This window comes from Coregonus lavaretus (assembly GCF_964263955.1).
Source record: "Coregonus lavaretus genome assembly, chromosome: 20".
In the NCBI taxonomy this organism is placed as follows: Eukaryota; Metazoa; Chordata; class Actinopteri; order Salmoniformes; family Salmonidae; genus Coregonus; species Coregonus lavaretus.
In genome coordinates this window covers 32,477,968-32,493,752 of record NC_140007.1, presented here as the reverse complement: position 1 = coordinate 32,493,752, position 15,785 = coordinate 32,477,968, and the positions used below count along the sequence as shown (strand labels likewise).

Genomic DNA, 15,785 nt, shown 5'->3' with positions numbered 1-15,785 from the left:
GGCTGGGCAGTCCTTGCATCCATTGCTCTGTCTATGAATTTGAGAGTGGTTACATTTCTCCAGGCCCGTCCCTCAGCTTTTTACCAAAACAGAGGTGGGGTGACCTCTTTCTTATTTTTTCAACCGCAGATTGCCCCTTTAAATGTTGAAGAATACATTACAAGGAAGTAGTAATATCTCACGATCATTCATGAAAGAGAGGGATGACTGGGCCTAATGGGATAATAGATTATGAGTCTGACTTTAACAGTCAAAAGTCCAAAGAGGAGAACTCTCTCTTGAACCCAAGAGCCAGCACACCCTCTCCTGGGCTTTACAAGTGGGATGCACTGTTGAGCGCTAGGCTTGCACCGATGGTCAGGATAAAGATGAGTCTGTGACAGTAGGAGTGAAGTTTTCGGAAAAAGTGGACCCTTGCCTTTTGGCTGATCTTTGTGGTTTCAGGGTGGGTGAAAACAAAGTTGGGTGCTGTGTAATTGGTGAGGGTAACCAGAAGTGGTCTTGTGATAATTGTTTGTGTTTCTGCTGGTCAGAGGTAGCAGGCGCTCTGTGTTAAACGAATGGGGGCCAGAGATGTGAATTGTTTTGCTCTCAAGAAAATAGTGACATTGAAAGGAGTGATTACTGGGTTAGAGGTAAATGTGAAAGCTGACCAACTGAAGAGGAAGATTCCTGGTGATTGTGATGCTCGTCGTTTGGTGCGATGCAGACAGGGTGGCGTGACTGGTGAAACAGAAGAGTCATTGTCTGTTCTTTTGCGTTTTGATGTTGAGTCTTTGGCCGACAAAGTGATGTTAGGATATAAAGTTACCCTGTATGATCTTTTGTGCCGAAAACATTACGTTGTTACAGGTGTCAAGCTTATGGGCATGTGGCAGCAGGGTGTAGGAGTCAGGTTCCTAGGTGTGAGAAGTGTGAAGAAAGTAGAGGAAGATGGGTCAAGGGGGAGGGATCCTGAGAGGAGTGGTGTGAGTAGTAGATCTGTACCAGTACAGAGGGATAAACCAACAAGTGATATATGTTTCAGTAAGATTGGATTTTTGGCATTTATAGCAATGGCTATCAACTGTACTGCTGGGATGGAACATAAGTCGCAGAAAATAGAGGTTGTGGTGGCAGCTGCAGAGAGGTATTTGGGTGTGCGAGATTTGATGTCAGAAGAGTTACAGGGCGTGTTAAGTGGTGGTGTCCCATTCTTTCAGGCTGTTGGCCTGAAGTAGGACCAAATAGATTTAAATTGTGGAGTATGGTAAATGTTAATATTTATTTTTTTATTCTATTTTTTTAAGCAAAGTATAAGGGGGTTATACTCCAGTCTAGTAGGTGGCGGTAATGCAGCATTTATTGGATGCCAACTGCTGTTAAACCTCATCAAAGAAGATACCCTCTCCTCGCTGGTTCATCTATGGCCTTCATCTGTGGTGGTCTTGACCCCACAAGAGGCAGTGACACCCTGAAAAAAAAGAGGAGGAAAGTGAGTGGTCCCCCAGTGTGTAATCTCCCAGAGGACTCTAGGAGTCTGCCACCAGTTAAATAAAGGCCCCGTGTAGCTCAGTTGGTAGAGAATGGCACTTGCATTTTAGTCATTTAGCAGACACTCTTATCCAGAGCGACTTACAGTTAGTGAGTGCATACATTATTTTTTTTATTTCTCATACTGGCCCCCCCGTGGGAATCAAACCCACAACCCTGGCGTTGCAAACACCATGCTCTACCAACTGAGCTACATCCCTGCCGGCCATTCCTTCCCCTACCCTGTGTGAATTGTGCGCCACCCCGTGGGTCTCCCGGTCGCAGCCGGCTACAACAGAGCCTGGATTCGAACCAGGATCTCTAGTGGCACAGCTAGCACTGCGATGCAGAGCCTTAGACCACTGCGCCACTCGGGAGGACAATGCCAGGGTTGTGGGTTCGTTTCCCACGGGGGCCAGTATGAAAAAATGTATGCACTTACTAACTGTAAGTCGCTCTGGATAAGAACGTCTGCTAAAATGACAAAAAATAAATAAAAATTCCACAGGAAACTGGAGGATGGCCCCAAACTTGAGAGCCCATATCCAAAGACACATGCTGAATTACAAACAAGATTTAGTTATATATTCTTTCAAGTATGTCAACAGAAAAACGAAAGAAAATAATTGTATCCTAAAAAAAATGATATAATTTGATTTAAATAATTTCGGACACCCCCCTCTCTGGTTGCATAGCACCGCGAGGAGGTGTAGGAGTGGCTTGCTTGCTAAACCAGCTACCATACCTAGCTAGCTAATCAGCAGAGAGGTCTGAAATTGTAGCAGCAATTTTGCTTGCGCCTCAAACACGTAAGTGTTTATTCTGATAACAGATTGTTTTATTTTTGGGGGGAAATGGTTAGTCTGATATAGCTAGCAAGTCAACAACAGCCTGCTGATAGCCAACAGTTGGCTAGCTAATGTTAGCTAGTCAGCTGCAGTGCTAGCTAGGTAGCCAGCATTAGCTAACTAGCTAGTTGGGTTTAGCTATTTTCTAAACAAAAAAACGAATGTTTGGTGGCAACTCGCTAGCTATAAGCTGCAGTACATTCATAGCTAGCAAGCTGTATATCTAGGGGCTAACGTTAGATTGTCACAGTCTGTAAAATGCCCAGTAATATCAGATAGTTAGATATGAGAAAGGGATCTCTTATTTAACCACTCCACAGTCTGCTATGTAGTGCTGCTGCCATAACGTTACTGAAAATAGGTCACCAGTAAGCTTGGCCAATACGAGCCTCCACTCATATAATGGGAGGCTAGACAGTTGGCATACAGATTAGACAGCAAGTGTGTAAAACAGAGATTTTCTCAATTTCAGAAATATTGTCCTTTTATTCTACCATTAGGACATTGTTTTTCAATCCAATGTTATGGTTCTGTTGTTCTAGCTTTCCCCCACATTCCTTGATCAGTCTTGACTTGTGTGTCTAGGAAAACAGAATAGCCTAATGAACAGCCTAATTTGATTTAAACTACAGTCTATCATCTATAGTAGCAACACTATATGACCAAAAGTATGTGGACACCTGCACATCTCATTCCAAAATCATGGGCATTAATATGGAGTTGGTCCCCCCTTTGCTGCTATAACAGCCTATGCTCTTCTGGGAAGGCTTCCCACTAGATGTTGGAACATTGCTGCGGGGACTTGCTTCCATTCAGCCACAAGAGCATTAGTGAGGTTGGGCGATTAGGCCTGGCTCGCAGTCGGCGTTCCAATTCATCACAAAAGTCTTCGATGGGGTTGAGGTCAGGGCTCTGTGCAGGCCAGTCAAGTTCTTCCACACCGATCTCGACAAACCAGTTCTGTATGGACCTCGCTTTGTGCACAGAATTGTCTAGGATGTCATTGTACAATATGCTGTAATGTTAAGATTTCCCTTCACTGGAACTAAGGGGCCTAGACCGAACCATGAAAAACAGCCCCAGACCATTATTCCTCCTCCACAAAACTTTACAGTTGCACTATGCATTCGGGCAAGTAGCGTTCTCCTGGCATCCGCCAAACCCAGATTCGTACGTCGGACTGCCAGATGGTTAAGCGTGATTCATCACTCCAGAGAACGTGTTTCCACTGCTCCAAAATCCAATGGCGGCAAGCTTTACACAACTCCAGCCGATGCTTGGCATTGCGCATGGTGATCTTAGGCTTGTGTATGGCTGTTCGGCCATGGAAACCCATTTCATTAAGCTCCCGACGAACAGTTCTTGTGCTGACGTTGCTTCCAGAGGCAGTTTGGAACTCGGTAGTGAGTGTTGCAACCAAGGAGAGACTATTTGTACGCGCTACGGGCTTCAGCACTCGTGGTCCAGTTCTGTGAGCTTGTGTGGCCTACCACTTCGCGGCTGAGCCGTTGTTGCTCCTAGAAATGTCCACTTCACAATAACAGCACTTACAGTTGACCGGGGCAGCACTAGCAGGGCAGAAATTTGACGAACTGACTTGTTGGAAAGGTGGCATCCTATGACAGTGCCACGTTGAAAGTCACTGAGCTCTTCAGTAAGGCCATTCTATTGCCAATGTTTGTCTATGGAGATTGCATGGCTGTGTGCTCTATTTTATACACCTGTCAGCAATGGGTGTGGCTGAAATAGCCGAATCGACTAATTTGAAGGGGTGTCCACATACTTTTGTATATATGGTGTAGTTGTGATTATACTATTGTGTTAATCAGAATACTCTCAGCCACCACCTGAGAAAATAAACCCTAGTCAGATCAAACTCTACGCTGATGCCCTGTTTCATCATCTTCAGTATGCCAGAAAGACCATCAATTTAGATACTAGCTAGATGTTATCGCTGTGCCCCACTTATTTTACAGCTAAGCTACCAATCATTATTTCATTGTTATGCACTTCGATTTGTGCACCTGCACTGTGCCTGGTCTGAGAAGCATAATATGAAGATGCATGTCATGATTAATTCCAAGGATATTGTGTAGGCCTACTTACTGTGTAATTGCCATAAGGTCCTATACTATTCCTAGTAAATGCCTGGAAATGTGCTACCCAGTTAGGCTTAGCTATGGGTCTGATTGTGTCTGTCTCCCCATACAGTGTGTCATCCAAACCACTCCATGTGACCTTTGACAGTCCTGCTGAATGGGAGAAATGAGGACCATTTGTGAGCGAGGTAACACCACTGCTTTTCTTTTGTTCTCTCACTAATTCTCTCAAGCTAATGAGCCACTCCAAATTGTTTAGTATAATGATATACAGTGCCTTCGGAAAGTATTCAGACCCCTTGACTTTTTCCAAATTTTGTTAGGTTATATATAGCCTTATTCTGAAATGTATTACATTGTTTTTTCCCCTCATCAATCTACACACAATACCCCATAATGACAAAGCAAAAACAGTAAAAAAAAAAAAATTGTGCTAATTTCTTACAAATAATTAACTGAAGAACCATTTACATAAGTATTCAGACCCTTTACTCAGTACTTTGTTGAAGCACCTTTGGCAGCGATTACAGCCTTGTGTCTTCTTGGGTATGACGCTACAAGCTTGGCATAATTGTATTTGGGGAGTTTCTCCCATTCTTCTCTGCAGATCCTCTCAAGCTCTGTCAGGTTCGATGGGGAGCGTTGTTGCACAGCTATTTTAAGGTATCTCCAGAGATGTTAGATTGGGTTCAAGTCCGGGCTCTGGCTGGGCCACTCAAGCACATTCAGAAACTTGTCCCGAAGCCACTCTTGCGTTGTCTTGGCTGTGTGCTTAGGGTCGTTGTCCTGTTGGAAGGTGAACCTTCGCCCCAGTCTGAGATCCTGAGCGCTCTGGAGCAGGTTTTCATCAAGGATCTGTCTGTACTTTGCTTCCATTCATCTTTCCCTCGATCCTGACTAGTCTCCCAGTCCCTGCTGCTGAAAAACATCCCCACAGCATGATGTTGCCACCACCATGCTTCACCATAGGGATGGTGCCAGGTTTCCTCCAGACGTGACGCTTGGCATTCAGGCCTAAGAGTTCAATCTTGGTTTCATCAGACCAGAGAATCTTGTTTCTCATTGTCTGAGAGTCTTTAGGTGCCTTTTGGTAAACTCCAAGCAGGCTGTCATGTGCCTTTTACTGAGGAGTTGCTTCTGTCTGGCCACTCTACCATAAAGGCCTGATTGGTGGAGTGCTGCAAAGATGGTTGTCCTTCTGGAAGGTTCTCCCATCTCCACAGAGGAACTCTGGAGCTCTGTGAGTGACCATCAGGTTCTTGGTCACCTCCCTGACCAAGGCCCTTCTCCCCCGATTGCTCAGTTCGGCCAGGCGGCCAGCTCTAGGAAGAGTCTTGGTGGTTCCAAACCTCTTCCATTTAAGAATGATGGAGGCCACTGTGTTCTTGGGGACCTTCAATGCTGCAGAAATGTTTTGGTACCCTTCCCCAGATCTGTGTCTTGACAAAATCCTGTCTCTGAGCTCTAAGGACAATTCCTTCGACCTCATGGCTTGATTTTTGCTCTGACATGCACTGCCAACTGTGGGACCTTATATAGACAGGTGTGTGCCTTTACAAATCATGTCCAATCAATTAAATTTACCACAGATGGACTCCAATCAAGTTGTAGAAACATCTCAAGGATGATCAAAGGAAACAAGATGCACCTGAGCTCAATTTCGAGTCTCATAGCAAAGGGTCTGAATACTTATGTAAATAAGGTGTTTCTGTTTTTCATATTTAATAAATTAGCAAACATTTTTAAAAACCTGTTTTTGCTTTGTCATTATGGGGTATTGTGTTTAGATTGCTGAGGATTTATTTTAATAAGGCTGTAACGTAACAAAATGTGTCTGAATACTTTCCGAAGGCACTGTAGCTGAAGTTGTTTAATATGGTAACAAGGCTTGACCTTGAAGTTATGTTCATTGCACAGGATAGGGTGCGTATGTTCATTTTGCTGCAGTGCTTCTGCAGATATCCCATAAACACTCCTGGACAGGTTTGCATTGGTGTGAAATTGATTTTCTCCAGGCATTGACTCACCTAGCCTGCTTGTATTCTGCAGAAACTGGTGTGTATCAGTGATGTGCCATGGGGTACGACGTCACCAGGTTCCAAGGGGAGGTGGATGAAGACCTGCTGTGTCCCATCTGTAGTATGGTACTGGAGGAGCCAGTGCAGGTTAGTGTCCTTCTATACCTCTCGGCCAGATCTATTGCAAGGACTTATTTTATTAATCCTTTATTTAGACAGGTTATCACTGAGTTCTTAATATAGACCTTTCACCGATTTAAAACAATATACTTATTTCCCCCTCCCATCTTCCCTTTTTCCATCTCTGCTCCTTTTTCTCCTATGTCTAGGCCCCACACTGTGAGCATGCCTTCTGCAACGCCTGCATCACCCAGTGGTTCAACCAGCAGCAGATCTGTCCTGTGGACCGCAGCGTGGTGACACTGGCTCACCTCCGGCCTGTGCCCCGCATCATGCGCAACATGCTCTCCAAACTCCAAATCGCTTGTGACAATGCCGGCTTCGGCTGCACAGCCACACTGCGGCTAGATCAACTACAGTCTCACCTGAAGGACTGTGAACACAACCCCAAAAGACCTGTCAACTGTGAGGAGGGCTGTGGGTGAGTGACCTTAGAGCACATTACACAGCAGAGTAGAACAGACCGGCCAGAATGGAAAAACATGGCTGTGACTTTTGAGTTGCTGGGCATGCCGCACCACCACTGCAGAACGTGAGATTATCTAGTCTTGTATTTAGTATTGTAGTGGTCTCTAGAGTGACCTAGTGGTTTAATTTCAAAATGTCACAATTTCTCCACAGGCTGGAGATGCCGAAAGATGAGATGTGCAACCACAACTGCATCAAGCACATACGTGGCGTGGTACAGCAGCAGCAGACCAAGATCTCTGAACTAGAGAAGAATGCTGCAGAGCACAAACACCAGCTGGGGGAACAAGTAAGCACACACACACACACACACGTTGCATACATATACCTCAGTGGAGGCTGCTGAGGGGAGAACGGCTATATAAATGGCTGGAACGGTGCGAATGGAATGGCATCAAACATATGGAAACCATGTGTTTGATGTATTTGATACCATTCCCCTCCAGCCATTACAACGAGCCCGTCCTCCCCAATTAAGGCGCCACCAACCTCCTGTGATATACCTGTATGCAAATCCATTAGTGCTCTGTTCCTCAATGGTCAGGGATCTGATGTGTGTCTTCCTCTGTCAGAAACGGGACATCCAGCTGCTTAAAGCTTACATGAGAGCAATACGCGGTGCCAACCCCAACATGCAGAACCTGGAGGAGAGCATTGAGTACAACGAGATCCTGGAGTGAGTTTACTCTCCTGTCCCCTTGGCCCTCTCCTCTAGGATATTTTCAGAAGTTTCAGCACTTGATTTCAGCCTAAAATCTATTATGTTGGATATTGTTTGAATGTGCTACAATCACTCAAACTCGCTTTAAAATCAATCATATTTAATAAGCCCTTTTTACATCAGCAGTGTTGTCACAAAGTGCTTTAGAGCTAAAGTCCCTATTCCACATCTCACTTGTTCCTCACCTGCCCAACAGATGGGTCAACTCCCTCCAACCTGTGCGGGTGACGCGCTGGGGCGGGATGATCTCCACGCCAGACGCAGTTCTCCAGGCGGTCATCAAGCGTTCACTCATCGACAGCGGCTGTCCTCTGTCCATCGTTAACGACCTGATCGAGAATGCCCACGAAAGGAACTGGCCACAGGGCCTGGCCACGCTAGAGACGCGGCAGATGAACCGGCGCTACTATGAAAACTATGTGGCCAAGAGGATCCCTGGAAAACAGGCGGTGGTGGTGATGGCCTGTGAGAACCAACACATGGGAGAGGACATGATCCTAGAGCCTGGCCTGGTCATGATCTTTGCCCATGGGGTGGAGGAGATCTTATAAGGAGATCCTATAATAACCCAACACTAGGAGCAGGGGGGTCTAGCATGGCAGAGAGGAGTGCAAACCGGGCGTTTTGATTAGTGAGTTATTCCACCTCTCTAAAAAAAAAAATACTCCCCTTCTCAATTGAATGATAATTATGGGTCTATTTCTTAATGACAGTTGATATGTCAGTTTTTATCTCTTTAAAGATAAGTGAAAGGGTGTAGGGGAAATGAAAAGATCTGAATGGCTCCTAAAATGAGCAGAAGAGTATTACTTACATATGAGCTTGTTTAATATCTTTGCCTTAAAAGGACATTTCCAAAAATACACCTGTAAAAAGAGAAGTTAACTGATAATACCCAGGATATTCTAAGATGGAATGTTTACAAGAGTGGCATAATAAAAAGCTATGTCTGATCTTCTCCTAAGCTTCTCTACTTCCCCCCATCCTATACCTTCAATTATGTAAATGAATTAGTATTTAAAAAATCATGTAAATACAAATATTATATTGAAAAAATATACACATTCTCTAGCTATTCTTGTTATACAGTAATTAGACAATGTGAATTTTGTCAGTTGGCATCCATGTGTTTCAGAATGCTGCTCTGGACATTTGCTGACTTCAGCATTGTTTTTGCTAATATGCCATGATGTTTTTCTTCTCCTTTATGACATTTTTTTGTGCCATGCATTTTATTTATAGATTTTGAAGACGTGCTGGGGCGGCATCTCCACGCTAGATGCAGTATGCTTGAAGATGTTTTTTGTGTTATGTAAATACATTTGTCATTTTAGACAATTGAAGCTCATTGTTCTTTGCTTCTGTTGTACATAGTGAACATGAAGTTGGGTCCAATTGACGTTAAACCATTGGAATGTAACATTGTGTAGCCTTACCTGTTTCATTTTAATAATGGTTGATGCTTGTTTGTGTTGATATTGACAATTCATATTTTTACCAAACTATTTTATCTAAAAGCTTTGAATTACTGAACGATACTTAGTAACAAACGACAAGGGACTTGATCTAAAGACATGCAGTCAAAAACAACCATGTGGAAATCTAACTTCAAATCTACTTTGTTAGTGTCACCAGAATGTACAAACATTTCAATTAAATAGAGATCAATTTGGATTTTTTTCTGTATCCTATATTTTTTTTCTGCCATTTTGTGTCCTTTTATCTTTTGTGCTGTGACAAAGGAAAAAAATAAAATTGTGATCGTGATTGTCATCATGGTACTGTCTGTACTGCATGGCTTTTTTCTGACGGCATTGAGTCATTCCTACATGCAGGGCCTCTATACATCATGATTTCTGATGATTAGCGCTCTAAGCAGCAGCCTATCTGGCAGAGCTCTCTCCGTCTACCCACACAAACACCCACATGGTCAGACATTGTGTGTCTACAGCAGCAGTGTCTAGTGAGCTCTTGCCAGCAGCCCATACTCTCTATTGAGGATTTTCCTTTTAAATCCTTCCCTTTGTTGTGAATGGTTGGAATGTCATGTGCTTTACCAAATGGCATCTTTTTGTTATTGTGCCTGAAAATCCTCTGGTTCATCATCTGGTATTAAATTATCTAATGGATTGAGACGCCTTTTTACCTGTATGCCAATTTGTTCAGTGCTTCAACCTCATAAATTCACGCCCTCAAAGGGTCAGAATCAATAATTAGGCTACTGTCAATCCATCATTGCCTCAACACACCCTGTTATGGGACTGCTATCTGTCACATTGGATTATCTTTGATGTTGCATAATATAAACTACTAACGTAACAAGGCAATTGGGAGCTCATAGGCCTAACGTCTCGATCACACCGACAGTATCATTGCATTTTGGTACACCAGAACTACATTCATCTCCATTGAACGCTGCGTTTGATTGCAGAGGCAGTTGCAGTGAGTTCTGTGTGGTGCATACATTGGATTTATCGAATTTACGCCTTGATCACACCGACAGTGTCATTGCGCAAAATGGTACACAGCATCATCTGGATATGTGTGCAACAAAAGTTCGACATTCACCTTCTGCTACCATTTCTGTCAAGCCGTCTATGCATACAGTTTGATAAATCCAACGTATGCACTACATATAACGTACTGCAACTGCCTATGCAGTGCAATGCTGCAAGGCAAAGGCAGCGTTCCATTGGAAATGAATGTACTTCCGGTGTACCACAATGCAATAAAACTGTCGGTGTGATCGAGGCGAAACTGGTCCAGACCTCTTGGCTGAAGATGTAGTGCGCTATAGGCTCACAGTGCATTGAAAATCAAATATAGGAAAAAATGAAGTCCTATCGATTGCAACTGGATTTGTCCATCGCTGCTCTATTGCCTAGGGCAAGGCACATAAATGATGAGAGAAGAACGCACATCCATTTACTAGACTAGACTGGGGTAGATAGGACAAGCCCAATGTAGGTTACATCACGGCGTTGGTCAAAGTGCCGGCAGATGACAGTTCGAGGCGGTGCTTTGCTTTTTTTTATAGCTAGGGAGGGGGAAATAGCTGAGTCGGGCGTGGCAGTCAGCCAATCTTTCTTATTATCTCTGGGTAAATGAAAGCTGACAACTAGACTACCTTTATTGCAGCGTCCAGAGACAGTTTCCGTCGATTTGTTGCGTGTAAAAACTTAGAATCGTGCCTCGATCCTCGCGGAGGAAATATCTTACTGGACGAACCGCACGACAATCCGCTTGAAGGACGACGGACGGACAACGCTCATCATCGCGAAATATAGGTAGGCTAATTCATGCTCAAAACAGCCCTCACTCAGTACTACTGGCTGAAGTTCAATGAATCGTGTATGCCTGTTTACAACTTTGCATACATATATTGCCTGTGAATGATTCGTTGCACCACTGCCAAGTTTGGGTAAGATAAATATTTCATGGGAGAGACAGTATCCCTCGCCACGCCCAACGGATCTCAGTTGGTTCCCTGGGTGGGCAAAACAGGCAACTTTTGAGTGGTAGCCTACTGATACATCCAATGATTGGTTTCTATATACATTGGATACATCTGCAGCTTCTGGTACAAGTGGTACGTTTCTCCCCTTTGAAACCTATAGCCTAACCTTTAGACATGCTCCTCTTTAACATAGGACATGTTTTATAGCCTAGATAGATAAGCTACTAAGAAAATAAGTTGAACATACTGTATAAGGTTTACATGGTGTTAAACTGTCACACTTATGGCTCAATTTTGTAGACCAGACAGGTTGGAGATGATAGGTTGGAGACAACTTTTGTAACTGCCTGCAGACCTATGGTGGACTCTTGATGCAAGGAGCTCTGTCTGGATGGAAAATGCAATTTTGGTTTATATGATTTTCATTAACAATGTGACATCCTTGCAAATAACTTTTGACTTTGTGAAGAATAAACCTACTTGCCACCTAAATTATTAAAACAGCTGACAAAGCAACACATTACTCAACACACAATAACCACAGTTGTACCATTAAAGACATTATGTTTGTCCCTTCTGATATATTTACTTAGCTGTGTGCTTATATTTCCCTTGGTATGTGTCTCCTTAATTAAGTTACCTATGGGTAAACTAGGTCTTCTGGCCACGCACTTCTGGCCATGCATTTATAATATGTTTGTAAGTAGCAGTCATATTGAGCTGAACTACATTTTGGGCTTTCATCAGGTTTCCTATAACATTTTAAATATTTCTGGGGCATGAAACCACAAACAGTCACAGGGATGGTTCTGAAACTTTTAATTGTGTCTTTTGAGTGTGTATTTTTAGCTGGACATATTGCCAGCATGACATGGCCTAAAGGGTGCCTTGTTAACCCTGTTAACAACTATTCTATAAACAGGACTATTATTTGAACAACAGATTACCCAGAACATTTTAGGGATTTGAAACCAGATGGTCATTTTCCTTGCCAGTGTAATTTTAGCATTTCCATTCAAGTCAAGTGAGGTCATCAGTTCCTACTAAATCTATACCATTTACTGGTTTCCCTCCCCACCGGAAAATTGGTTGCCAAAAAACTGAAACGTTATCCTCATTCCGGGAAAGACTGTCTAGTCTCTTATTGAAAAAGTCATACTCGTAATATGTATCAGATCTCCCTGCACAGGTAAGTAATCAGGGAAACACAGATAGAGGCATTCCTGGTCAGGTCAACCTGTTGGTTAGGAAACAGACTATCTCTACAGACGCATCAGGAAGCGGGTCACACTGTTTCTGCAGAGAAATTAAATGTAATTAATTAAATTAATCTAATGGTGCTCAATAGAGCTAGAGAGGGATTGTGTGTGTGTGTGTGTTGGCATGATGGTAAACAATCCAAAAAAGTGATCATTTACTCCCATTGCCCTATACACAGATTGTACATTAAAATGGTTTTATAATGGCAGTACAGTAAGAGTAAAAAGTTCCTCCAAACATGTGCCAACGCTCAGAACGTGAAAGTGGTGTGGTTACAGGAGGGAGGGGTGCACCCTCACAAGTCCAGGCGGGTTTGTGTTTTCTTCTGTATTGTATGCACCACAGTGTTCCTCGGCAACACACAGCCTGCTTAATAGTATTTTAGTGATGTCAAGAGTGATGGGCCATACACTCATTGTTTGGTATAAAAAAGAGGCAACAAGCTGTGCCTCGCCCACATTTGCCAGAAATGTGTGATTCATGCATAGGAGCCAAAGTCAGTTTTTCCACTCAGACAAACCCTGCCTGACATCTGACATTTGTTGTTTACGTCTCAAATGTCATTAACCAAGTAAAGGGTGAAGTTCCAGTGATCCAAACTTTGTTATCAAGAAGTTGCACTCCAGCTCTGTGGTCAACACTCAATAAAAAATATACAAAACTTTGCAAAACTCATGTCACAGGCTTTGTTTTATTTTGGATGAACCCTGAGAGGTGACCTTCTGAGCAAAGGGTCCATTTAGAGCAGGGATGTCAAACTCATTTAGCCCCGGGGGGCGCATTCGGTCTTCACCAAGGTCCGGAGGGCCGCACTGAAAATTGGTTATATTTCCTCGCCGTCAAAATGTGCAAAAAATAGTCCTCTATCCATCGATTTTGGAATTTTCAATGCTCCCTATCTAGCTTTCATTTAGGTGATTATTAGCAAGCTGGACACAATATATTTGTAGGTCCATTATCATTTCTACACTGTTTCTATTTGGTTTTAGTCATTTTGCCCCTTTAGTCATTTTTTTTCTCTCAAACCACCTGTGGGCTGGATTGGACCCTGTATGTTTAACACCCCTGATTTAGAGAGAGGGAGTATTCCCCCATTCACAGGATGAGTAACAGTACTAGCATCTACAGTGGGGTAAAAAAGTATTTAGTCAGCCACCAATTGTGCAAGTTCTCCCACTTAAAAAGATGAGAGAGGCCTGTAATTTTCATCATAGGTACACGTCAACTATGACAGACACAATGAGAAAAAAACTTCCAGAAAATCACATTGTAGGATTTTTAATGAATATATTTGCAAATTATGGTGGAAAATAAGTATTTGGTCAATAACAAAAGTTTCTCAATACTTTGTTATATACACTTTGTTGGCAATGACACAGGTCAAACGTTTTCTGTAAGTCTTCACAAGGTTTTCACACACTGTTGCTGGTATTTTGGCCCATTCCTCCATGCAGATCTCCTCTAGAGCAGTGATGTTTTGGGGCTGTCGCTGGGCAACACGGACTTTCAACTCCCTCCAAAGATTTTCTATGGGGTTGAGATCTGGAGACTGGCTAGGCCACTCCAGGACCTTGAAATGCTTCTTACGAAGCCACTCCTTCGTTGCCCGGGCGGTGTGTTTGGGATCATTGTCATGCTGAAAGACCCAGCCACGTTTCATCTTCAATGCCCTTGCTGATGGAAGGAGGTTTTCACTCAAAATCTCACGATACATGGCCCCATTCATTCTTTCCTTTACACGGATCAGTCGTCCTGGTCCCTTTGCAGAAAAACAGCCCCAAAGCATGATGTTTCCACCCCCATGCTTCACAGTAGGTATGGTGTTCTTTGGATGCAACTCAGCATTCTTTGTCCTCCAAACACGACGAGTTGAGTTTTTACCAAAAAGTTATATTTTGGTTTCATCTGACCATATGACATTCTCCCAATCCTCTTCTGGATCATCCAAATGCACTCTAGCAAACTTCAGACGGGCCTGGACATGTACTGGCTTAAGCAGGGGGACACGTCTGGCCCTGCAGGATTTGAATCCCTGGCGGCGTAGTGTGTTACTGATGGTAGGCTTTGTTACTTTGGTCCCAGCTCTCTGCTGGTCATTCACTAGGTCCCCCCGTGTGGTTCTGGGATTTTTGCTCACCGTTCTTGTGATCATTTTGACCCCACGGGGTGAGATCTTGCGTGGAGCCCCAGATCGAGGGAGATTATCAGTGGTCTTGTATGTCTTCCATTTCCTAATAATTGCTCCCACAGTTGATTTCTTCAAACCAAGCTGCTTACCTATTGCAGATTCAGTCTTCCCAGCTTGGTGCAGGTCTACAATTGTGTTTCTGGTGTCCTTTGACAGCTCTTTGGTCTTGGCCATAGTGGAGTTTGGAGTGTGACTGTTTGAGGTTGTGGACAGGTGTCTTTTATACTGATAACAAGTTCAAACAGGTGCCATTAATACAGGTAACGAGTGGAGGACAGAGGAGCCTCTTAAAGAAGAAGTTACAGGTCTGTGAGAGCCAGAAATCTTGCTTGTTTGTAGGTGACCAAATACTTATTTTCCACCATAATTTGCAAATAAATTCATTAAAAATCCTAAAATGTGATTTTCTGGAGAAAAAAAATCTCAATTTGTCTGTCATAGTTGACGTGTACCTATGATGAAAATTACAGGCCTCTCTCATCTTTTTAAGTGGGAGAACTTGCACAATTGGTGGCTGACTAAATACTTTTTTCCCCCACTGTACATGTGAAATGCAATCCAGTCTGTGTGGCCTTTAGTTTAGAAGGCCCAAGCAGAGCTGAGTGGCGTGGGAGGAGAGGTGGTGGCGCCGGGGAACACTCATAGCGGCTGGCTGGGCTGAGGGCTCCCCTGCCCTCCCTCCCTCCCATTAGTCACTCGTGGCAATTCTCGAATGGAGCGTAGCTGATGTAGGGGAAACACTTTCCATAGCAACCAAGCATGTCCTTCCTTCCGTCTGCTAACCTACCTGATGTAATTTAGGTGGGTGCTTATATTTGTCCTATTTAACACATGCATAAGTGTGTATTATAGCCATGTGTGAATTGGAAAAGTTTTTTTTGCATATCCCAACTCCCCCTGAGAGAGAGTGGGGACACACATGGTCACGGCCAGGGTCTGCCATTATCAACGGCAACTCTGGAGCAATTAGGGTTAAGTGTCTTGCTCAAGGGCACAGACAGATTTTTCACCACCTCGGCTCTGGGATTCAAACT

The 15,785-nt window shown here is 43.5% G+C and overlaps 2 protein-coding genes across 3 annotated transcripts in view; both read left to right on the top strand.

The window, feature by feature from the left end:
• The first annotated feature begins 2,201 nt into the window (after positions 1-2,201).
• LOC311147537 (E3 ubiquitin-protein ligase NRDP1) lies at positions 2,202-9,634 on the top strand. 2 transcript variants are annotated; one of them, XR_014614800.1, is made up of 8 exons: positions 2,202-2,321; positions 4,572-4,647; positions 6,509-6,624; positions 6,807-7,078; positions 7,279-7,414; positions 7,698-7,801; positions 8,043-8,477; positions 9,089-9,624. XR_014614800.1 is itself a non-coding variant. In XM_084184288.1 (7 exons), the coding sequence occupies exons 3-7, from the start codon at positions 6,535-6,537 to the stop codon at positions 8,395-8,397; spliced, it is 957 nt and encodes a 318-aa protein (XP_084040414.1). In that variant the 5' UTR covers positions 2,204-2,321; positions 4,572-4,647; positions 6,509-6,534; the 3' UTR covers positions 8,398-9,634. The 2 variants fall into 2 exon arrangements, 1 of the variants encoding a protein (XP_084040414.1); XM_084184288.1 differs by having other exon boundaries at positions 2,204-2,321; positions 8,043-9,634.
• Positions 9,635-10,938: 1,304 nt separating this feature from the next.
• LOC311147514 (diacylglycerol kinase alpha-like) overlaps positions 10,939-15,785 on the top strand; it is a 37,710-nt gene continuing 32,863 nt past the window's right edge. Inside the window, exon 1 of the mRNA XM_084184265.1 lies at positions 10,939-11,133. The gene's annotated coding sequence lies outside the window, so the exon portion shown is untranslated. The remainder of the gene's footprint in view (positions 11,134-15,785) is intronic.